This window comes from Phaethon aethereus (assembly GCF_964289735.1).
Source record: "Phaethon aethereus genome assembly, chromosome: 9".
NCBI lineage: Eukaryota > Metazoa > Chordata > Aves > Phaethontiformes > Phaethontidae > Phaethon > Phaethon aethereus.
Genome location: NC_138585.1, coordinates 12088982 through 12113400, shown reverse-complemented (window position 1 = coordinate 12113400; position 24419 = coordinate 12088982). Strand labels below are relative to the sequence as shown.

At 35.0% G+C, this 24419-nt stretch overlaps 1 protein-coding gene across 1 annotated transcript in view; it reads left to right on the top strand.

Moving 5' to 3' along the window:
- The window catches only part of ATR (ATR checkpoint kinase), a 41544-nt gene that overhangs the window by 8437 nt on the left and 8688 nt on the right, over positions 1-24419 (top strand). Inside the window, exons 10-37 of the mRNA XM_082003610.1 lie at positions 187-446; positions 846-1036; positions 1147-1247; positions 1562-1733; positions 2395-2562; positions 3476-3670; positions 4008-4193; positions 4636-4728; positions 6155-6285; positions 6471-6614; positions 7842-7935; positions 8676-8801; positions 10293-10499; positions 10693-10806; positions 11758-11873; positions 12784-12904; positions 13840-13977; positions 15109-15316; positions 15765-15943; positions 16817-16981; positions 18187-18278; positions 18876-18967; positions 19363-19540; positions 20802-20978; positions 21373-21532; positions 22074-22253; positions 23555-23697; positions 24121-24218. Coding sequence (XP_081859736.1) covers positions 187-446; positions 846-1036; positions 1147-1247; positions 1562-1733; positions 2395-2562; positions 3476-3670; positions 4008-4193; positions 4636-4728; positions 6155-6285; positions 6471-6614; positions 7842-7935; positions 8676-8801; positions 10293-10499; positions 10693-10806; positions 11758-11873; positions 12784-12904; positions 13840-13977; positions 15109-15316; positions 15765-15943; positions 16817-16981; positions 18187-18278; positions 18876-18967; positions 19363-19540; positions 20802-20978; positions 21373-21532; positions 22074-22253; positions 23555-23697; positions 24121-24218 — 4229 coding nt within the window. The remainder of the gene's footprint in view (positions 1-186; positions 447-845; positions 1037-1146; positions 1248-1561; positions 1734-2394; positions 2563-3475; positions 3671-4007; positions 4194-4635; positions 4729-6154; positions 6286-6470; positions 6615-7841; positions 7936-8675; positions 8802-10292; positions 10500-10692; positions 10807-11757; positions 11874-12783; positions 12905-13839; positions 13978-15108; positions 15317-15764; positions 15944-16816; positions 16982-18186; positions 18279-18875; positions 18968-19362; positions 19541-20801; positions 20979-21372; positions 21533-22073; positions 22254-23554; positions 23698-24120; positions 24219-24419) is intronic.

The window sequence follows — 24419 nt, the reverse complement described above, 5'->3', positions numbered from 1 at the left end:
ATGCCCAGTGCTACTTCAAACATCTAATACAACTTGAGGATAATCTGAAAAGGAAAAAGATAATTTAGTGTCCTTAAATTGTCCTAGTGGTACTTTCAGCATTGTTATAGAACTCAGACAATGTGGAAATACAAATGTAGAGGTAAATGATCAATGAAAATGGTTTCATTTTTGTTTCCATTTCAGAAATCAAATCCAAGATGAGTCTGAGCTAGTCAAGGAGGCTTGTGCTGCTATAGTTGGAAAATTATCTTGCTGTCTTTCTGGTACATTCTGTGTACGGCCTTCCTTAGCAGATTCTGCTATTAAGCATGTTACTTATGATATTTTATGTAGCAGCCTTACTGTGACTTCTGCTCATGAAAAAACTTGTTCTGTACAAGCCTGTGTTTTCAAGCCATTTCTTACTCTTCTTGAGAACAAAGTATCCAGTTCAGTAAAGCTAGGTATGTGACTTTATGAACATTTTTCACTTCTGTATGAGGTACTACGTCACTACTTGTGTACCTTTCCCCATTCCTTTTTTCCCCATATTGCTTTTTTATAGCTATAATGGTGCTTGAAATGTTGTATTTCAGTTGATATCACTGCTAAGGTTTGATGTTGTCATTGATATTCTTTTAAATTAGCTTGGCTTAATTTTGGTCTATGGCTATATCTGGAAATGTAATACTTGACAAAAATCTGAATTTTAAATAGCTTTTCTGGTTTGACAGGATTTACTCTTTTGAGGGAAAAAAACCCATAGTGAGGCTTACTTGCATCTTTTTTGTGTGTACTTCAAAAGATTCTTAAAAAGCATTACAAATATATTTTCCTTTCCTCCTCCAACCCATGCCACTCAGCATTTATAGAAAATATACCTCATCTTTGCAAACATCTGGATTTTAACACTGATGAGTCCAGTATGAAGATTCTTGTTGGGTCTTTATTAAATCTGATGGAAGACCCAGACAAAGATGTAAGAGTGGCTTTCAGTGACTGCATAAAGAACATACTAGAATCCTTAGACACTGAAGAAGGATTCATAAAAGAGGTGAATTCATATTTATTTTTAGTTGTTTTTCCTAACTTACTATGGTTTTTGTTTCACTGATGTCAAATTCTCTTAAATTATTCTTTTTGTTTTGTGTTGATGTGTTTCAGCTGTTTGTTTCAAGAATGAAAGAAGCCTATACAAATGCAAAAATATCAAGAAATAATGAGCTTAAAGATACCTTGATTCTCACAACAGGCGATATTGGAAGGTATTTTTGATAGTATCTTGGAAATTGCAAAGTAGTGTCAGTTTGTGATACAAAGTAACTTTTTGTTCAAGGGTAATTGTAAGATTAAATTACTCTGGACAAAGGCTGACCTTGAAACACTTTGCAACTGTACTAAGCTGTTGATTCATATGGAATATTCCTCATCTTCTGTCCTGCCATAGGAAGTACGGACAAGCTATGCAAATACAATGATGAGTTATTTTGCATTATGGTAATTGTATATTCTTAGGTAACTTTATTAATGTAACAATTCTTTTTTCTTTTGATTCTTTTTCTTCTGCTTGCTTTGTAAGGGCATCAAAAGGAGATTTGGTACCATTTGCCCTCTTGCATTTGTTGCACTGTTTGTTGTCCAAGTCAGCTTCTGTGGCTGGAGCAGCATACACAGAAATCCGATCCCTGGCGGCAGCCAAGTCTATAAAACTGCAAGCTTTTTTCAGTCAGTACAAGAAGCCTATCTGTCAGGTAAAAAGAATAGACACACACATATGCTTAGGTTCTTTTTGTGTATTTTGGAAATGGTATTAACTGTTTTACAAGGTGAAATCTCATAGGACAAGAAAGAGATGATTTGAAAAACAAAACAAACCCATACAAACGTTCAAAAAGGGATGGGGAATCTTTGACTTTGTCATGGGCCTCTCCCCTCAGCAGTATTACCTTTTTTTTTTTTTTAATTCTCTAGATGTTGTCATGCTGAAATAAAGGAACTATGTAGTTTCTTGCATGATGTAGTACCATTGTCACAAGAGGCCATGATTTAAAATTGGAATTGAAGTCAATGTTTTACAGGCATAATACTGAAATGATTGGTTTACCTATTACCTAAATTGTTTTAGCCATTACGTAAAGACAAAAGTTTTGTTTAAAGTAAAATTCTTAAAAGCAGACTTTCATAAATTTTAATATTTTTAATAATGCAATGTCTGAATCCAAGGTTGCAAAATTAAATGCAATTATTAAGTGAATGATAATTCAGTGCTATCACAAAGTAATAAACATAGATTGATATGCAGTAAATGAGAAAGAAAAACAGGCGTATAGAAAAAGGAGCAAAACTCTTGTGTTTATTTTTAGAAAGTGAAAAAGGGGACAATAATACCAACTATATATTCTTCATGCTTAGTTTCTAGTGGAATCCCTGCACTCCAATCAGATGGCAGTACTGAGTGCTCCATGCCAGGGTAATGAGCTACAGAAGCAAACAGCTGCTCACCAAAGAGAAATGGCTCTGGACATGTTATCTGAGATTGCCAATGTATTTGATTTTACAGATCTAAATCGATTTCTCTCAGTAAGTTGGTCAGTCTTTTTACTTCTTGGGTGTTTTTTTGCCTTTGTTTGTTTGTTTGTGTATGTGTGCTTGTGGATTTCTATTTCAGTGAACAATGTCACAGGTCTGAATTTTTTTTCTCTAGCTGCTGTTTTTTGTTATAATATATAATACTTGGGGATTGCTGCAACTGGGTGCTCAAATACAAAGGAACGTTTTAGCAAGGAGTTACAGTGATGGCTACAGTGCTATTCCAAGTATGACAGGTGATGAACTATGTAAGGTCTGGAGTATTCATTGAGTGTATCTACTTTAATGATTTAGTGCAGTTGGAGGGATTCTTTGTAAGGCGTGATTTTTGCATGGTGTCTGCTTTCTTGTTTCAAATGAAGAAAGCTATTGTTCTGTGGCTAGATCTCATCTTGATCTGGTTAGATATGTTTTATTTGAAGCCTAAGTAGCTTCATACTTGTATTTTGCTTGTTGGCAGATGGAAAATGCACAACCATTAAGTAAGCAGTGTTCTAGCTGACTGCTAGGTTGGGGGACTGTTACTGTGTGTGGGTGTGTTGGGTTTTTTTGTTGTGTCTTCGAGTGTTTGGGTTTTTTGTGTGGGGTGTTTTTTTTTTCTTTTTTCTTTTAAGATTTCCTTTTGTGGAGAATCTGGATGGACACAAAAAATACTAGCTCACTTCTTGTTTGTGTGTTTCTCAATATTGATTAGATGAAGCACGTCCTTAAGTAATTTTCATTTTATCTGTGTTTTTACTAAATATTTCCATCTCATTAAAATTCTTTATTCACACCTGTGGTCATCATATGACAAGAGATGTGTGTTGTTGTACTGACACAAATGGGACAAAGATGAACTCTGGGGTTTTGGAGGGGCTTTTTTGTTTGTTTTTTCTATTAAGTGTTGTTCTTAATTTTCCAGCGGACTTTACAAGTTTTGCTTCCTGACCTTGCAGCCAAGGCTAGTCCTGCAGCCTCCATGCTTATTCGAACCATAGCAAAACAGCTGAATGTAAACCGAAGAGAGATTTTAATCAATAACTTCAAATACATCTTCTCTCATTTGGTCTGTTCCTGCTCCAAGGATGAGCTTGAGCGGGCACTTCATTACCTCAAGGTAAATTTGCATTTGCATACATGCAGATTAGGAGCTACAATTAATGAGTAGTGAGCTTTGTGCTTTATTTAAGTTAAGGTCTTGCAAAGCATAGGTGGGGAAACTGTATATGCAGAAGTTTTGTTCTTGTTGTTACTTACAATCTGTTCTGTTCGTTCTGAGGAACTGTTATATTGTGTGAACTTAAACTCTAAAAACGTGGTTTATCTAGCAGTGAGCTGTTTTGAAGTTTTTTCTTTGATGGTAAATCAACCCGAGTCCAATGCCTCCTGAGTCTGTGTGCTAGTTTCATTGTGATGCAATGAAGACTTGGTTTCTGTTTGCTATTTGATTATAGAATGAGACCGAGATAGAACTGGGCAGCTTGTTGAGACAGGACTACCAGGGACTGCATAATGAATTATTGCTGCGTATAGGAGAACACTATCAACAAGTCTTCAATGGTTTGTCAATATTGGCTTCATTTGCATCTCATGATGATCCCTATCAGGGACCTAGAGAAATAACATCGCCTGAACAAATGGTAAGGATGTCAAAATATTAATGTTCAGTTTTGTTCAATAATTTTTTTTTCCTTCAGTCTGAGAGCGAAGACAATTTGACATCCTCTGAACATTATTTGAGGCAAAAGCGGAAAAGATGGCATTTCATATTAAGTGTTCCTGTAGTAGGGAGATACATACTAAGTATGCATAACAAAAAAACCCCCAAAACTCCAAACAACCCCCCCCAGCACACAAACACAAAATCCTACCAAAACAAAAAACCCTACAGCCTAATGGGAATGTCTTTCATTAACACTGATATCTCTTAAGGAACAATATAAGTATTTGGGTTTCTTCTCATTTGTCTTTCAGAATTAGCATCTCATACTTGCTTTTTAATTTCTTAAGCTTAGGAATGTGTTAATAGTAACATTATTGGTGTTTTTTACTGTTGTTTTTTTTTCTTCCCTCCTGCCGCAGGCTGATTATCTGCAACCTAAATTGCTGGGCATCTTGGCTTTTTTTAACATGCAGTTACTGAGTTCCAGTGTTGGCATTGAGGATAAAAAAATGGTGCGTAAACTTAATTTTGAGTATTAAAAGAAAGATAAGCAAGGGCTATTTTAATATTCCAGGCTTAATTAGGTGATCGTGCAACTGTCACCGAAGTTTCAACGGTTGCGACACGATTCTTGAAAACTGATGGTCTCACTGTGGGTAGGACCTCTGTGTAAGCTCAAAAGTTTTTTTTGTTTTATTTCTTTTAATGGTACATATTTCAGTCAGACATGGTATATGTTACAAATCACTCAACTAGTAATTATAGAGGAGGAATCCAAGTGTATGTTTTATATCTGTGAAAGAAGTAAAGGGGAGGATGAGGGAACATAGGAGGAAATTGGAGTTACTGCAGGGAACAGGGTTATAAGGGCACCAAGCGGCAAAGCTAAAGAAAATAAGATGCAAATCCAAGAGAAACTGTGCTTTATTGTTTTTGCTTCTCACAGAACAGCTCCTTTCAGCTTTACAGTAGAGAAATTAGAGCTCACACCTTGAGACAAAGTCTGAAAATTTTGCTCTGCTGAGACAGTGCTTCTTACCACAAGACAGGGCTTTCAGCCGCCTCACAGAAGTAGTGCAGATGATTTCTGTAGGGAATTTTTCAGTGCTAGAATGTGTATAACCTTCACATTGATGGACTGCATTTTCTTTGGTGTTCTTTCAAGCTTTTTGTTTCTCAGATACTCATGTTGAGATGCTCTCATTTTCATAGACCCATGTCTTCATGCTTTCTGAATTTCTTCATTTGTATAGCATTTCTGCTGCTGCACCTGCTATTGTTTTTATCTTCTCTTGGTCTGTTTTTTGGTATTGGTGATTTTCCCCTTCCATGACCTTTCCTCAGGCTCAGGTTTTCTTCCTGAGCTACTGATCTGTCATGCTGGACATTGTACTACCTTGTTTGGTACACTGTTACTGTGATTGAAATACCTCCTGCTTTTTCTGTATCTCAGTACTTCTCTCCTGTCTTTCATCAGTCCCATTGACAAGTGAGCTATTACCTGTCCCCTGAAGCTTACCAGTCACTTCTGCCAAAAGTTGTATGTCAATTCTGTTGTTGGTATTTTGTTGTTTGGCTTTTTTTAAATGCAATTTTTTTTTTTGTTTTCTCTGTATTTTCAAAACCTGCTCTTTTCAACTTCTAAAACATTGGACATATAGTCAATCACGTCTTATAACAGAGTTCTATAACCATGAACTCCTCTGATGTCCACAATTCTTCCTTCATCAGTCTGTCAACAGCTTAAATGCCTTTTTTGTTACAATCCTGTCATTACAGACCCCCTTTAATTCTCCTATCTTCTAACCCCCAAATTCTGTATTGAAACTGAATTTGTCTTATAGGGCATAGTTTCTTAAGCCAGGGTACCCTGGTTTTATTAGAAAATATGGCTTTTATATGTTTTAATACACTAAAATGACTTTTCTCTATGTCTAGGCTTTAAACAGTCTTATGTCTTTAATGAAGCTCATGGGTCCCAAACACATCAGTTCAGTAAGAGTGAAGATGATGACTACATTGAGAACAGCTCTACGATACAAGGATGACTTTCCAGAACTGTGTTGCAGGTGAACTGATATTGTATCCAAACAGTGACATACCTGCCATTTCTGTCCTTGAATACACTGTTTTGTTCTAGACAATAATCTAAACCATAGAGCTGAAATAACTTAAAATGTTTCTCATGACGCACCTAAAATGTCTTTATAGAGAGAAGAATCACTGTTTGCTCTTGTTTTGTTTTCTTGTTTAGAGCCTGGGATTGTTTTGTTCGAAGTCTGGACCATTCATACCTTGGCTCCTTGCTTAGTCACGTGATAGTAGCATTATTGCCCCTTATACATATCCAACCAAAGGAAACTACAGCAGTATTTTACTTTCTCATCGTTGAGAACAGGTACCGTACAAAGTATTTTCAGTTATATGGATTAAATCCTGTAATAGGAATGGGGATAACCCTAAATTAAAGTTGTTAAAGCACTAAAATGAGAAAACTTGTTTCTCTGCAAAATAGTATATTATTCTGTTAAATTCCCACTTTTCTAAACTGCAATGAGATTTTAAAATTTTACAAGTGATAGCCTCATCTGAAAAGGTGTTTTTATATTGTCCTTATAAAAATATATGACGCCCTGGCCAAGTTACAGCCCATTCAAACACTTATCCCTGCCAGATTTTCTAATTCCATACCAGCAGAAAAAAATGTGGAGAATGATTTCCCTCTGCAGAGCAGACAGAATAACAACGATTGCTAACATTTGCTTTAAGCTAGAGAGAAGTTTACACAGTTGGAAATAGGGAGGAAATGAGTTCTTTATTTCTTTCAATAATTAGATTTAGAATTATGAAGTGCACAGAATTTAATGTTGAGTAAAATTTCATACATCCTTTTCACAAGTGACCACACTAACTGAAAATAAAATCAGAGTGTAATAAAAAGACTTAAATTTCTGTGACAACCTTTTTGAAGACATGTGGAGTCTTAACTCTTTTTCATCTTATGTTTTGTAGCTTAAAATTATTATTTTTTTTTATGGAATGGCGATAGATTATATCATGATTACTTTCGTTGGGTGTTCTTTTTTCTTGCACTGCATCATACCAACAGTATTCAAAATTAAAGGTGACAATAGGAATAATAAGGCTCTTGTAGAAGCCTGTAGTAGCAAAATTGAGAGAGATTCCTTCATTTAGGAACACAGAACTTTTTTTTTTTTTTTTTTGGTTGTGTGTTTTCTTTTCTTATGAGGAAAACTGGAACTGGATTCACATCAAATGGGATTATTCTCACTCTTTGGCCAGTGTCCAAAATCAGGAGAGCCAATCCTGATTGAATGGCACCTTTGAAAGCTTTGGAAAGAACTGTCTTTAACAGAGAAAGTAATTTAAAGTATAGAGGAGAAATACCTGTGGCTTAGTTGAGTAACAAGAGAAACAAGTTGTTTAGTATGTATACTTGATTAGATAAAAAAATCCATGGAATTTACTTTTTTCTGCTTTTCAAGTCACTGTTCTTGTAGATATTACATTTCATTGCTTTCTTTTGATGGATTTTTAAGATTTTTTTCCTGATCCAACTGATGTTTGCTACGTTCTTTGCAATATTTTTTTTTTTAACTATTAGGGATGCAGTACGAGACTTTTTACATGAAATATATTTTCTGCCTGACCTTCCAGAACTAAAAGAAATTCAGGTCGTCCTTCAGGAATACAGAAAGGTACAGCTTCTTTTATTTCATCAAAAGAATTAATGACAAATGAGGAGAACTCGTAACGTTTATTGTTAAGCAGAAATAGTATTTATCTGCCTACAAAACAGAATAGAATTTGTGTATCGCAGCAATACTGTTCTGATTCTTCTTTAGGAGTGAAATATGCTCACCTTTAATATGCCTGTTTCTGTAGCGTCTCCTGAACATTAACTTCTCATCTTTTTGAGATTAAAGAGATTATAAGTTTAAAAGTCAGCAGTATTAGCTATGGCAATGAATGTGTTACAAGGGAAGCTACTCTTAATTTGATCCCTTTTCCATATTCTCTTTAAAGGTAACAAATTTTTGTCTATTGTTAGGAGTACTCTATGGTCCGTTTTTTTTGCTTGCCCTCAGAATGGTTAGGTAATAGATGGGAAGTAGCAATTATTTAGTGGGAATGCAGTAACAAAGGTAAAAATTAAGTTGATTTTAGATAATGAGGTGCTTAAAGCAAAGCATTTTCTTCTGATTTAATAATTTTTTTTTATTTACACCATCATTATATTTACACAAAAAATGTAAATATAGCACCTTTTTGAGGAAAATATTTTAAAAAATTAGTCAGGGAGGCAGTGGTATATGGATATAGGTGAGGGTGTAAGCAGAAAAGTAGTTGTTTGCATGTGTTCTCACTTGTATTCTTTGTGATGCTGCTTAACTGTGTTCCTGTTATACTTGAACTTCCTATGTCATGTCTTGTTAAGGAATCCTCCAAAAGCACTGACTTGCAGACAACGCTGCAGCTGTCTATGAGAGCTATTCAGCATGAAAATGTGGATGTTCGTATTCATGCACTTACCAGCCTGAAAGAAACATTATATAGAAATCAGGTATAGGAAATCTCTTTTAGTAGAATTAAAAATAAATCAGAGTAGCATGTGGACCAACAATGTAAAACTCCTTACTGCTACTGGGTGTTCACATGAACTGTGTTATTCTCCTCAATTTATTAAGCTAGCCGTTTGTTACTATAATGGGGAGAAAGGATTCTTTTCCATCATGTCTCCTTCTAAGAGGACTTTCAAACCCTCCAAATTTCTGTGATCCTGATTCAGCAAGGCTAGTGGTATATTTCTTATCTTTTTTCAACTCTGAGGAAAGATAATATCTAAGAAGGCCATTTCAGCAATCTATTGTGTGGGCTTGTTCTCTGTTAGAACATGTATGGCTTTTGCATCAGGAAACTAATACATTAAAGCCAGCATTTTTTGTGTGTGAATGTAATGTCCGAAAGCATTCAGAGGTGTGTGACCACCTCACACCTTTGATTTTTTTTTTTTCCTCTTCCTTCTTTGCATTTCACCCTCAAAAATTTGAATCCATTGATCATATTCAAATAAATTTTATAGCCATGTATAAGTTGAAGATACTGCTTTACAAATCTATGTGGTTATTAGCCCAGAGGGGTGTATGTGACCTATTAAAAAAAAAAAACCTGTCCCCCTAGTAGCTATAACATTGTGGGGCACTCTTCAGTCAGAAATTAAAAAAAAATCCTAACTAAAAGAACAAACAATCATTGTGTATATTCCTGGCCAATCTCTAATTCTTGCTGCTCAGGTCAGCAAAATCTTGCCAAGTCTTGCTTAGTTAGAAGTCTAGCAAATAATTCAGGCAAATCAAACTTAATTAGTTCTACAGCTTGTGGAACTATTTGCTCTGTTATGTTGGCTGTGGTTTCAGTCTTCGTTAAACATAACAATGGCAAACATCTTCACATTATGAAGAGAAATTTTTTTCTGTATTTGGACTAAATGTGGAACTGGGGAGTAAAAGCTGGGCCAAAACGAAGAAAGGACATCCAATTAAAATTATGGGCATTGACTAAAGGACTTGAAACCCTGGGCTTTGTAAGGCTGAGGGTGATGAAACAGCCAACAAATGGGAAGTAATAAAGATATAAATGTCAGCAAAACCAGAAGGTATGACAACAGCTGCATGAAAGAAATTGCGAGGAAGTATCAGAACGCATGAAGAAAAGGGACAGATAAGTGAAAAAGATAATGCAGAACAGAGATTCTTGGTAAATCAAGAAAAAAAACATAGTAGAGAGGTGTATGATAATGAAATACAATATTGGCCATGACAGCACTATTAATTGAGGCCCAAATTCCTCATTCTTGCTAATTTGTTTAAGCCTTTGTAGGGGAACACGCAATTTAGGGCAATTGGGCTATAATTACGAAATGACAGTATTTGAATCACTAACCTAAAGTCATGGGTAAATGAAATACAAATTGAGTTACAGATGGAAAATTTGTGAGATTATTTACCATAAACATGATTGTAGGATAACTCATCTTTATTTTGCAACTTCCTAGGAAAAATTGATAAAGTATGTGACAGACAGTGAAACTGTGGAGCCAGTCATCTCCCAGTTGGTAACTGTACTTCTAATTGGCTGCCAGGATGCAAATTGTCAAGCCCGACTACTTTGTGGAGAATGTTTAGGTGAACTGGGAGCCATAGATCCCGGCAGGCTCGATTTTTCAACAAGTGAAACTCAAGGAAAACATTTTACATTTGTGGTAAGAAGTGTTGCTGCAGTGTTTTGTTTAGCATTAAGGGTTTTTTAAAAGTACTTGGGAATAGGGAACCTCTTATCTTTAGACCCTTTGAAAAATCTATACCTGCTTTCTCAGCTTCAAAGGGATTATTTAGAGATTAAAGATACAGCTATTACTCTGTTTTAATAAAACTGGTGTTCTGTTTGTGAATGAGGCTGGTGTGGAGGATCCAAATTTTGCCTATGGATTATTAATGGAACTGACCAGAGCATTCCTTGCTTATGCTGATAATGTTCGTGCTCAGGATTCTGCAGCATATGCAATTCAGGTAAGATATGTGGTTAGACCCTATTTTTTTTTTCTTCACAAATTATTTCCTATCACACTCAACTTACAATTATGCAATATAAATGTACATTTTGAAGTACATGTTAAGTATGTGAAACTTCATCCTATCCAGCTTTAAATTACAAGGTAAAACGTTATTTGGGGTAGTGATTTTTTTATTTTTCAAACTCCTCAGTGCTCACTTAGAATTCTGGGGAGTTGTTAAATGAAAGAAGATTTGTTTGGTTTTGTGTCACTATATTTTAGGAGTGATCTGAGGTTTCAGAGATGACTAACAGTCCATACATAATGATTCAAGGAGTAATCCTGAGACTGGTTTAGAAATGGTGCAGGTTCATAGGCAGGAATGCAAAGCGGTAAGTATTCCTAAGAGGCTTTCTGCTTACGCTTTTAAGAAGCAACTGAAAGGGAGCCTACCCTTATTTTCAGACTCTAGTCTTTTGTGCTAGTTTGTCAACTCCAAGCTGATTTGCTGGTTGGTGGTTTGGGTTTTGAGTGGGGTTTTTTTGTTCGTTTTATTTTTTTGTTGTTGTTTAATATCTTTGTGAAAACTTCAGGACAGTTCTTTGCTTCAGGAGAAAATAAGTGGCCCCATGTAGTCAGAAGAGTCAGAAAATTTCAGTAGCTTATGCACAAGGAGGAATTGAACTAACTTCTAGTCCTGGTTTATTGGCAGATGTGAAGAATACAGGGTAATGTGGTCCAAACACCAACTGGAGAATCTGGGAGATCAGTAGTTGAAATCAACACTGCCTAGTATTGGAGATTGGATATATAGGGGATTGGTTGAAAGTTTTGCAGTTACAATTTCTGAATTAAGCGTTCTGTAACTTCTATCTCGTTACTTCTGTATGTACACCAGTTTTTGTCACTACTGTGATCCTGAAATATTTTCAGTGCTAACTTCGTCATATAAACCATGCCTTTTCAGGAGTTATTGTCTATCTATGACTGTAGAGAGACAAACACTGATTGCCCAGGCTCCAGGCTTTGGAGGAGGTTTCCTGAGCACGTGCAGGAGATCTTGGAACCTCACTTAAAAACACGGTATGTGACAACGTAAGCAATTTCTTTTCATAACAGCTTTTAAAATATTTTTTTCTCCAGGTTAGCAATAACTTCATTTGGTTTTGTGATTGTTACTCTTCTGTGAAGGATGTGTATGTACAAAATTCAAGTAAGGTCTTTCAACGTAAAACTGAGTTAACACTTCCTTGAATGTAATTCTCTATAAATCAAAAGAGCAAAATTCTGAGCTCATACTTTGCCCCAATCTGGCTGTTTGTCCCTAGAGCATTGTCTGATACAATGTCTTGAAGCTTTTGTCTCTGTTTTCTTTCCTCTGTACAAAGGCTCACTAGGATTTCAGTTTGTACTCAAATCCATTAATATCCCCTTACTGCTACCCTTTGTAGAAGTAGGAGGAGCTCATTGGTTTTTAATTTGACTTTTCATATTGTTGAATTAACGATAAAAATTATGTGAAGGAAACTTAAAAAGATGTATGCATCTTAATTTGAAATAATCAACAATGTTGCCTTTCTGTTTCCTCATGAAGACTGTCATGCTCATCTGCAATAAGTTTTACCTTTTTAGACAACAAACTTTTTGGCATTTTGTGGCTTTCATATATGTTCTGGTTTTTTCCTGTCAAAAACATAGCACTCAAATATTTATCAAACTGCATTTCCTAAAACTGATTTGAACAGCACTTTAAAGTATACTTACAAACAACCTACCATGTTAACCCGAAATTTTATTTCATGTTTCATTTTAAGAACCTGTAGAATAAAAGATGTTTACTACTGAAAGTATTTTCTTAATTATTTTTAAAAATTAGAAGGTGAAACTTAATATGATTCCAGTTAGAGAACTTAATAATTAACAATGTGCTATTGTTTTTTATTATATTAAATAAAAAGTTAGTTTTATTAAATGGATATTTTAAAATTTACAGATACAAGAGTTATCAAAAGGCTGTAAATTGGTCTAAGATGAAGAAGCCAATCTACTTAAGCAAATTAGGCGATAATTTTGCAGAATGGTCGGCAACTTGGGCAGGTTATCTTACAACAAAGGTAAGAGAATAAATCTGCTCTCTGTATTGGTATATACAACACAGTTCTTGAACCATATTTCAGTTTCTGAAAGCCAGGGATGGACGGGGGAATATGCCTATTTGCTATAGGCCTGTTAAAGCACATAACTAAAGAATTCCTGTACATCATCAAGATAACCATGCACCTTCCCTTTCCCAGCATTTTTTTTTCTTGGCTAGGCCTCACACATGATGTCTAAGCCAAAGGTCTAGGAAGTTTGCCGTTGTGCAGAGACTCTTGTATAGCTGAAGGCACTGACAAATGCTTCTGAAAAGTATCTGAAATGCTTCTGGAAAAAACCTCAAATTTACTTCCTCAATTTCTGAAAGATTTCTTTCATTTTCCCATAGCTTGACAGTCTCAGCACATAAAAAGTACTTGTCCCTTTCTTCCTTTCCTTTCCCCTTTCCAACATACACATGTCCCACTGTAAATTTCACTTGTTTATTTTAATAAACACTCTAAGAAGTGAATTTACTTGCAATAGCTCAGTAGCTACACTGTTCTCTTTCTATTTTAGACAGAGAAGAACTGAATGTCTTCGTAATTTCTGACTTTTTGCAGGCTTTTTAAGGGCAGAAGAGAGGATGAGTGTAATAGTAGACTCTCAGCCTTAAGGTTTTTTTCTATGGCCAGTGCAAGCTCACAATGGTGTAGAAAACATGGAAAAGTGGGACATGTAAGCAATGCTTGCCTGTCTTTTTGTGGCATCAGCAATTGATATTTGTAATAGCAGCTACCATTTGGCATCCCTGTTGCAGGTTTAAGTCTGATGAACCTTCTGTAGGAGACGGGTATCTTGCAAATTCTATTCCATCAAATAATTTTATTTGTCAACAGAAAGAAACGTATTAATTGTTCAGGCATGTGCATTTTTGTAATGATGCTTTTCCTGGAAATAATTTTTTCTATAGGTGCGACATGATCTTGCCAGAAGAGTTTTTGATTGCTGCAGTATTATGATGAAGAATGACTATAAAGTGACAATTTATCTGCTTCCACACATCCTTGTCTATGTTTTGTTGGGTTGCAGTCAAGAGGATCAACAAGAGGTGAGATGTATAAGAAGGTAGTGTTCTTCATAGGAATGTTCAGGAGCTGTTTTTCCTAAGAGCTGTTCAGCTCTGCAGAATTACTGACCTAGGTGAACAAATCGTATAGGTGTTAAATGCCTTTTCCTGTATTAATAATACAAATTTTCTGCCAAGTTTTTTAATTTACTCATACAAGTTGTGTTGAACTGCTTGTCTGTGGATTTCCATCTGTTTTTTCAGCAGGGCCTGGGATGAGATATTATGCAGTTAATTATGACTTGCAGTAACATCAAGAACTGGAGTGGTACGAAGAGGAAGAGTGCAACACAAACAAGGACTAAATTGAACTTGTATACTTCCAAGATTTCAGACCCATAATTTTTTCTCTCCCTTGCATACGCTTAACAATTTAAGTGGAAAAACTATGTAGCTACTAGATTCATGCAGAGCAGGATTCATAGATGTCTTGTAGCAAAGCTGGGATAGGAGAGAAAAGAATCGTCCAGTCTGCTTTCCTTAATTTTTGCTTTAGCGGAAGTTGAAGAGACTGAAAAATATAACTTTTGTTCTATTAATTTGAAGTTTCACAGATAAGATAACTGTATTTAAACATTGTGGGTGTGTAGAGGTGGGTGATGATTTTTTTCTTTTGTGAACAAGTACATCCACAATAAGCATCTTTTATGTATGTTAACTCATATTCTGTTGACTAAAACAAACAGGAAGCAGGTCTTTCAGCATGGCATTTACGTAAAGATAAACATAAAAGTAGATCTGTGACCTGGTAGGCAGTAGATAACTTGACTCTTACCAAACCTTGAAGTATTGTATTTGCAGTAGAAGTGCAGTAGCATTCATTGTGTCTTGGAACTTAAAATTCCAGTAGTCGCGATGGCTGTTCTGAATCCAAGGGTTTGCTTTTGAAAGGCTTTCTCTCCATATGGAATCTCCTGACAACTGCTACTTGGTTTGCCATTTCTTCCTCTTAAGATTGTGGGACAAACAGAGCTTGCAAAAAAGACCCAAATTATTAAAATATACAATTAAAATATCTAGTATTTTAGTTTGATTTTTGTGTTAATTGCTGTTTCCTACTATTTTGATGCCTGTATGGCACTTCTGTCTTTTTTCATATTAATGTTTGTGTAGGTTTATGTGGAGATTATGGCCGTTCTGAAACACGATGACCAGTCGACTAGGAGACTTGAAGACAGTGCATCTGATCTAAGTCAGCTGAGCACACAGACAGTGTTCTCCATGCTTGATCATCTAACTCAATGGGCTAGACATAAGTTTCAAATGCTTATTGCTGAGAAAAATACTAGCAAGTCTAGCAAGGACAGAGGTGATCTAAAAAGTGAGTGATGCTTATTTTATTCAAAGTGGCATTTACATTCTTCAGATAAGTATTTAAATTTGCCACTTCACATTATGACCATTGAAGAGTGCAATATTACTATAATATGTTAGTCTGCTGTATGATTTCTTAACTCTCATATTGTGATTTCCACCCCCTCCCACCTCAAATCCATTGTTTTGAATACCTATTGTAAGAAATACAGATTCAAAATTCAAAAAACAAAATGCAAATTTCTTGCTAGTTTCCTAAAGGTTCAGTTTAACATATCCTGTGCTGTCTTGCAAGATGTAGGAAGTTCACCAGGATTGTTTTAAATAAATTATTGTTGATAGAAGATATTATCTCACTAAATTATGAAATTAATTAGCCAATTTTTGATGCATAAGGTCATTCCTGTAAATGAAACTTCAACGGACAGACTTCTTAAAGTGTTTTTTTTCTATAGCATCAAGTGAAGACTACGGAGAATATCAAAATGTGACACGTTTTCTAGACCTCATACCTCAGGATACACTAGCCGTGGCTTCCTTTCGCTCTAAGGCCTACACAAGGGCTGTGATGCACTTTGAATCATTCATCACAGAGAAGAAACAAAATATTCAGGAGCATCTTGGATTTCTTCAGGTTCCGAAATTCTTTCTGGTTTTTGTTTTATTTTAAAATGAAAATAGACATAGATGAATAAAGCTTAGTCAAATTCTCCTTTGAGATGGGAAGAAGAAAAGATGTAGTCAGGCTCTTGCCATTGGATACAAGTGTTTAGTCATCTGTCTTTCAGCAATATTTAGTACTTCTCCTTGCTTGGTATGCTGTTTATATGAAAAGGGAAGAGTAGCTTTCTAATGTATAATAGAAGATTGTAAAATCCTGAAAATAGTTAAATGTGTTTTTGTTGAAAGTACAGCATTTATTGCTTTTGGTTAACTCTGTGCCTTTTGTCAGAGAAAACACAGCCAACTGTAATAACAACAAAAAAAAAAAAGGCCTAAGCTCAAGTGGCTTATTCTAAAGTAGAGAAAGAGCTAATGCTTAGGGTGTTGAAAACGATGTAAGTTATTTTCAAGAAATATCTTAACCTGTGCGATGAACCTGTTTGTGGTTCCTTATGGCTATATTCCTCAGTGACACTTCAAATTTGAAAAACTTACTATGCTGCTTTTCTACCTGAAGTAATCTGCAGCTTCATAATATACTACTTTATTGTGTAATAATAGGATATTTATTTTGCTCTTTGTACAGATTGTGTCAGATAACTTGATGTGTTATTCATTCTTATTTTTTCTATAGTATGAGATCATGAGTATTACAATATGCTAAGCAAAAGTAGGGCTCAACTTTGGAAATGGCCCAGCAAAAATGACATTTTTCTATGAAAGCTTAATGCTAAGAAGTCCTACAGAGTAGTTAGTTTTCCATTTTCAAGATGTGTGATTCTGAGCATGTCTTGCTGTCTTGGAGTTGGTTTTAATATCCATTTCCGATTCTGTTTGAATAAAGAAATTGTATGCTGCTATGCATGAGCCAGATGGAGTAGCTGGGGTGAGTGCAATTCGGAAAGCAGAACCATCTCTCAAAGAACAAATCCTTGAACATGAAAGTATTGGCTTGCTAAGAGATGCAACAGCCTGTTATGATAGAGCTATCCAGCTGGAACCTGATCAGGTAAATACAAGACAAATTCTTTATTTTTCTTTTTCTAAGTATATGTAATTATTACTTCAATCTTCTTAACTAACACAAGACTGAGATAAAAATACCTCTTCAGAATATTTAAGTAAAATGGGAACATAAGAGTTTACTGTGGTAGTTGCTGAATAGTTATTGCTATGGGAAGTGTCTGAGGAACTGAAACAAATCTTTTACTGCATTTATACTCTAACTGGTAGGCTTGGGTTAATAGTTGGATGCTTATGCCCACGTTTTTGCTAGGACAGCTTAGCAATTAAAGTTCAGCCTTTGCTTGGGAAGGCCTGGAATTGGATTGCTTAAGTATTGATCCATACTGGTACGTGCAAGAGACCTATTAAAACAAGTTACCACAGGTTTTATTTGAAGTAATTCAGACTTACTATTTTGATTATTGATTTCCAGGGAAAATGTTCATAATGTAAGAGCAATTGGAAATTGATGAAAGAAAACTTACAATTATTTGTCTTCCATTCCCCTTTCCCATCCTTTATTTGGAACCAGGTAGCACTAGGTACTGTAAGCCTGAGCAGTACTGGAAAACCGTCATGCTTTTTGTATGCCAAAGTTAATATCCAGACATGTGATGATAAATGCAAAAAGCAAGTTGAAGACATGTATTACCCTTTATATATTTGAAATACTCTTCTAATGGAAATTGGAAAAAGTTTCCTAGGCTAGGCTGTCCCTACAGTTTCTTACATTTCCCTGTGAAGCAGCAGTTATCTAGCACAGCTGATAAAACGTATAGTAAATAGAGTGTTTTGGTTGTCCTACTTCATTCCTAGAGTATGGAAAACCTTTTTATGAAGGGTGAAATTGCTTTGGGTTTTGGGATTATTTCCTTCCTGTGACTGTTTTTTTTTCTTCTTGTTGTTGATAATTTCTTTAAATCAAATTTTTATTCACAACTCTGGTATGAGTGTTAATAAATTAACATCAAACTACTTGAAATGTGCCTCACCACAAATAAATTGCCTATAGTGATTTAAGTTCTTTGGTAATCATAGGCTTTTTTAATTTTGAATGTTCATTTCGCAGTTATGATGCAATTGGTTGTGCCTTTTCATATTGTAAAAAGCACCCAAATGGACACATTTCCTCCTTCAGACTGCCATGAAGTTCATTAATGTAATATGTGTGTGTTTTCTTCATTTGGGTGCTGTGTTTTTTTCCTCTAGATTATTCATTATCATGGTGTAGTGAAGTCCATGTTAGGCCTTGGTCAGTTATCTACTGTAATGACTCAGGTCAATGGAGTGCTTGCAAACAGGTACTGTAAGCATCTAATACAATGTTTATTTGAGTAATATGAAGCTCTCGTGTTAGACCTATGTATCAGTAGCCATTTTTGCGCGTTATCAAGCATTTGAGGCTTATCAAGCATATCCAATTAGCAATGTGAACCTAGAAAACTTTAAGTGCTTTGTCTGTATATTATAATTTATTCCAAGACTTCCAGAAATGTTAGTACTTCTTGTCTGCACTGTGTGCAGTGTTGATACGTGCTTTAATTTGTTAAATAGAATCTTTCATTCATTGTCTTGCGTGTTACTTGTTCCATAGCTATTCTGTAGTCTAGTAGGATAAATGGATTGGAAGATGGTAATTTTAAAATTGGTCCATAGAAGTTAAATACACTACTTAGAAATGTAATTTGTAGGATCGTGTTGTACAACTGTTATTTTTTATCAATGTATATCCTTGGTTTTATTAAATTTTATTAGAAGCAACATTATCTTGTTTCTTTTCAAGTGAGAGAAGTTGTACATAAAGAATATGTGCTAATATAATGTAGAACTAACATACGGGGGAGAAAAAAAACCTTAGTTCAGCACAACCTTTTATTGCCTTTATTTTCTTTTAACAGGTCTGAATGGATTTCTGAATTGAACACTTACAGAGTGGAAGCAGCCTGGAAACTATCACGATGGGATTTACTGGAAAATTATTTGGCTTCAGGTAAGTTATCATGATGACAAAATATGAATACTTCCTTGCATTTCTGACAAGCGTGTGTTTTAGTCTAATCATCTTGAATCGAGGGTCGCTATAGTAATTTTTTTAGTCTTGGGTTTTACTGTGGGGAAGGTTGGTCTTCTAGTTTTTGTAAATTTATTTGATTGTAAACTGTATAGTCTTTGAGTAAAAATCTCAAGCAAGTGTAACACCACGTTTCTTCTCAGTTTGTTTGAGGGGGTGGGTTGTGGGGTGGAATTATACAGTATTTCTAAAACTCAATTAATTAGTTCTGAGAAAAACTTACTTTTCTAGTGGTGTGTTAAGACAAACTAGCATGTTCAGAATAAGCTGCTTAAAAGAAACAGAGTTTGAGAGGCTTTTTTTTCTCCCCAAAGATGTGAAGTCCACTACTTGGAGTGTCAGACTAGGACATTTATTATTATCAGCCAAGAAGAAAAATGAAGCAGCTTTTTATGAAACGCTCAAGGTTGTTCGAGCAGAACAGATTGTACCCCTTTCAGCAGCAAGCTTTGAAAGAGGATCCTATCAGCGAGGATACGAACATATTATCAGGTTTCTGTTTTTGATGTTGCTATTTTCAAATCCAGAAATCACATAATCAAGTATCCAGCAGCAAGAATTTTCCATTTCCACAATAAATGGTACTGATGTGCATTTTCTGTCACCTCTTTTTTTTTTTTTTATTTTATTTTATACTCGGCCAACTGGAAACCTTTGTTTAATTGGGAATTAATATTTATCCCCCATGAAAAGTATTCACAATAAAACTGTTGGGTATAGTCTTTCAAAATCAGCAAGCAAGTTTAGGTAAACATCAGGTAATAAAAATCAGCAATTTAATTTCATGCTTATAGTAGTACATGTAGGCCAGTATACGTATTCCATTAACTAAAGAGCATTGGTTTTAATCTCTATGGTGGCTTAAAAGCACTCTCTTCTTTTATAAACAAAAAGCAGTAAAAATTGAAACCCTTTCAGTACTTTTACTTTTTCTAAGAAATTTTGAAGTTGGCTTCAGTAGACTTAACAAGTGAGTAGCCTTTTTTTTAAATGAAAAAGGCTTAATACTTCCTCTGCACTGTAAATGCATCCTTATGGCAAGATACTGCATGAAACTAGCAAGTTGAAGTACGTATTTCTTAATTACTTCTCAATACTATTTTATGTTGATAATTTTTTCAGTGTTATTTTATTTAGGAAATGGAGTTTGAGTATTGAGAAATAAGTATTTCAAAATAGTTCGATTTAGCTGTTCATCTGGCCTACTTGGAAACTTTCAGTCACTGCTTCTCTGTCAGACATACTCTCTACATTTAGACTCTGACAGGGAGAACGTAGGCGTTTAAAAGCCCTCAGCTCTGCAGCTTTACAGTGACAGCTAATAATAATAATGGTATTTTTAAATAAATGGAATAACTTTATTTGTAAAGGAGGTTTTTCAATAACAGATAGTATATCGTCTCTAAAATGGTATTTCTTGAAAGTATCAGACTTTTTTAAGAATTATTACTAAAAGTAATGAATAGAAGTAGTCTTTCTGAAGATTGACTTCCTCTCCCAGTGATCTTCATTGTCTCTGTGTTCAACAGCTTGTTAAAGGAATAGTGAGAAAATAACTAATCACTTTGCAAATCCTTGATTTTTTTGTGTTTGGCTTTGCTGTATTTTTGCTTTTAAAATAAAGTCCTACCATTTGAAATTACTTACATGGCCCCCTTTTAGAAAGAAAATGGAAAAAGCTGCATAAAACTTGCATATATCTCAAACAGCAACCAGTTTTCAACAATTTTTTGCCTTTATTGTGTTAACACAGGTTGCATATGCTATGTGAGTTGGAGCATAGTATTGGACCAGTGTTTCAGCAACCAAATGGTGACCACAGTAGAGATGCCCTGAATTGGTGTGCTCGTATTGAAATGACCCAAAACTCTTACAGAGCAAAAGAACCAATTTTAGCATTGAGAAGGGCTTTGCTTAGTCTCAGTAAAAGGTGAGAACACGACTATTTCCTGTCTGTCCCTTTTGTATTCTGAGTTATATTCTGGTTTTCCATATGTGTATTAGAAGAGAGAAGATAAAACTCTGTGGAAATGTATATTGTATGCAAAAGCAGTCCCCACCGGTATTACATACCTTCAAAATAGAAGGGAAGAGTGGTGTCTATAGGAAAAGTAAGGGAGAAACAGGGGGAAAGAGTATTTGCTTCCAGGCTTAAATGGAAAAAAAGGTGAAATAGATATATTACAAATAACTTCAAATGATCTCTATGTAGTATGTAGCTTATTGAGAAATTTTGTGTTTCAACACATTGTAATATTTACTTCAGATTGTAAAGTAGCATTCATCACTGAAATTTTCCATTTTCTGCAAAAATATCTCTGCAGCCACGATTACAGTGAGCTTGTTGGTCAGTGTTGGCTCCAGAGTGCTAGAGTTGCAAGAAAAGCTGGTCATCACCAGACTGCATATAATGCTCTTCTGAATGCTGGAGAATCTACGCTTTCAGAACTTTATATAGAAAGAGCAAAGTGGCTCTGGTCCAAGGTAAAGAAAATAAAAGTGTTTCTTTCTTTCTTACATGCAAGAAAATAATCTTTTGTTTTCTTCAAGAAAAGTCATACAATTGGTATATGTAAACCAAAATGTGTCAGCTGGGACTATCAACGCATTCTGGTTGCAGTTGAGCCACGGGAAATTTTTACTTCCAACTGCTAGTCAGCCCTTTACTGTATCCATTGACTTTTCTGGCAGCTATGTATAAAACTGGTGGATTACCTGCCTCTGTCAAAACAGCCCAGGCAAATTTGCATTATCTTAGTAGTAGACCTTTCCTTAATCTGTGTCCTTTTAACTAATAGAGGTAGGCAGCAGGCAGGGCAGCAATTATTACAGTGAAACTAAAGGGACAACAATGCTGAGATAACAAGGGAATATAATAAGCATAAGTCAGTAATATCCAGTTACCTCAGCCAGAATGATCTAGAACACACTTGGGGACGTAGCTTTGCCTTAATAACAACTGTAAAATGGAAGTTCTACATCTCTCTTGTTTACAGTTTATAAAATGTTTTCCTCTTTCGCTTAGGGTGAGGTTCATCAGGCACTCATTGTTCTCCAGAAGGGGGTTGAGTTATGTTTCCCTGAAAACAAAGCACCGTGCAATACCAAAAATCAACTCATCCATGGTCGGGCAATGTTGCTAGTGGGCAGATTTATGGAAGAAACTGCTAACTTTGAAAGCAATGCAGTTATGAAAAAGTATAAGGTAATATGATATACTCATGTTAACAAAACAGCAGTTTTTAATAATAATAATAATATATCCCTTAAGTAAGCTATCATTATGCTCCTGATGATGTCAACCAATGATAACATCAATTGAGTTAAATGGTGTATCAGTGCATCGGAGGGAAGTAGTTCTTCTTGTAAAGAATTAACTATCTGAACTAGCTTTAATGTAACACATCAATACGAAGAAGTCTACAGTTCCCAGCAGTATAACTCTTGTAAAGTAAAAAAACAAATGACAAGTGTGGCTTTTTTCTTAAGTATGCACAAATTAGAATTCCTCACTAAAAAGTGGACTACTCTAAATTAAGTACTGAGATAACTTGATGACACATTGCGCTGCTCTTCAGTGTTCCTTCTCTCTCTGTTAGTGACTTACAACTGTGCTTTAAATACACTTCCAGTCTCTGGAGAACTAGGAAAAGAGGCAACTGGTATGTTTTTCTTTAACAAGATAGCACTGTGCTGCTTCATCCTGCTATGCCAGTGAAATACTGTTTTGGCATTGATTAATATTGCATACTAAATCAGTAGTAGATGCAGATCTCTATGCTTCCTTAACAGTTGTAGCCAAGTTTTGGCATTTTATGCTGTTAATATTTACTGCTGTCTTACTAATTGAAATACTTCTGTAATACTCATGTAGAGAAAAATCTAACGTATGTATCAAATCAAATCAAGGTTGAAATAATGGAAACTAATGAAATATTGGTGGATTATATTAAAATACTAATGCTTAGAATTCTCTACTGTGTAAACACTGGCACTGGAAACAAGCCAGTGTTATTAGAGAATGGATGTACCACTTGCTATGCTATTTCTTTTCTAATACATGTCACACAATTTTTTATTTTTCTTTTAAACATCATGCTTTTAGAAGGAAAACAAATGTGAAAAACACCCTGCTGTTTCACTTCTCAAAAAACTAAAAGAAACACAGTATTGAGTTTACCAGGATCAGGAATGTGATTATAATGTTTTTAATGAAACAATAATCTTCTAGTTGAGGAATCCTGTATCATCTTAAACTATCTTGCTGTCTCCAAATCCAAAAGGTATTTTAAGAACAGGCTTCTAGTTCGTGCAGGCATTTCTCTTGGGGCAAAATTGCAATTTTGGAATTATGAAGTTACAATTATTTAGGTTTTTTGCACATACTTTGCACAAAGGTAACTAATACAAGATTCTTGTTTCTTGAGAATCTTTTTTGTTATTTTTTTTTTATTTTAAATTTAGCATCCTTTCAAAAGTAAGTATCTTTTTTTTATTTTGTTGCAGGATGTTACGATTTTCTTGCCAGAATGGGAAGATGGACATTTTTATCTTGCTAAATACTATGATAAATTAATGCCGATGGTAACGGACAACAAGATGGAAAAACAAGGAGACCTGATTAGATACATAGTTCATCATTTTGGAAGGTTAGACCCTAAGAGAACTTTGCTTAGTTTCTATAGAAGGATGATTATTCTACTGAAAACACATTTTATAGGAATATATTGTCTTTCAGTAGTTCAGACTGACTCAAATTTTTATGCAATATAGTAAAATAAAATACTGCATGCTTCCTTTTGTTTTCATACCTACTTAATTTTACTTCTGCCTTCTGACTAAGCAATTGTTGTCTGTCTTGTGTAAGACAGTTAATTATTTCATCTGCAGTTTTGGTTAATAAAACCAAAAATGTTGTATATTAGTAAGCTTTTGCTTGTTGCAGATGCATTAAAATGCTGAACATAAACTTCTAAAGTCCAGAACGGAATGAGAAACAATTAAGGATGTAAAACTTGTAATGCTTCTAATATATATCATTAACATGCTGCGATTTAAACATGTAATCGCAGGTCTCTACAGTATGGAAACCAATTCATCTATCAGTCAATGCCAAGAATGCTATCTTTATGGCTGGACTTCGGAGCAAAAGCATATGAATGTGATAAAGGTAGAACATTTTTTCCCAGTACACACTGCCTGTGTCATACTTTTGAATATAGGATTGAAAGAACAGTGAAGTATGTTTACAGTTCTTTGTTTAGACTTATTGCCTGATATTATATGGAAACAAGAAAGTACTATTATTGTTCTAAATTATAGGATGTTAATATGCAGGAGAGTATTAATTATTTTTGTTAAACCCTCCAGA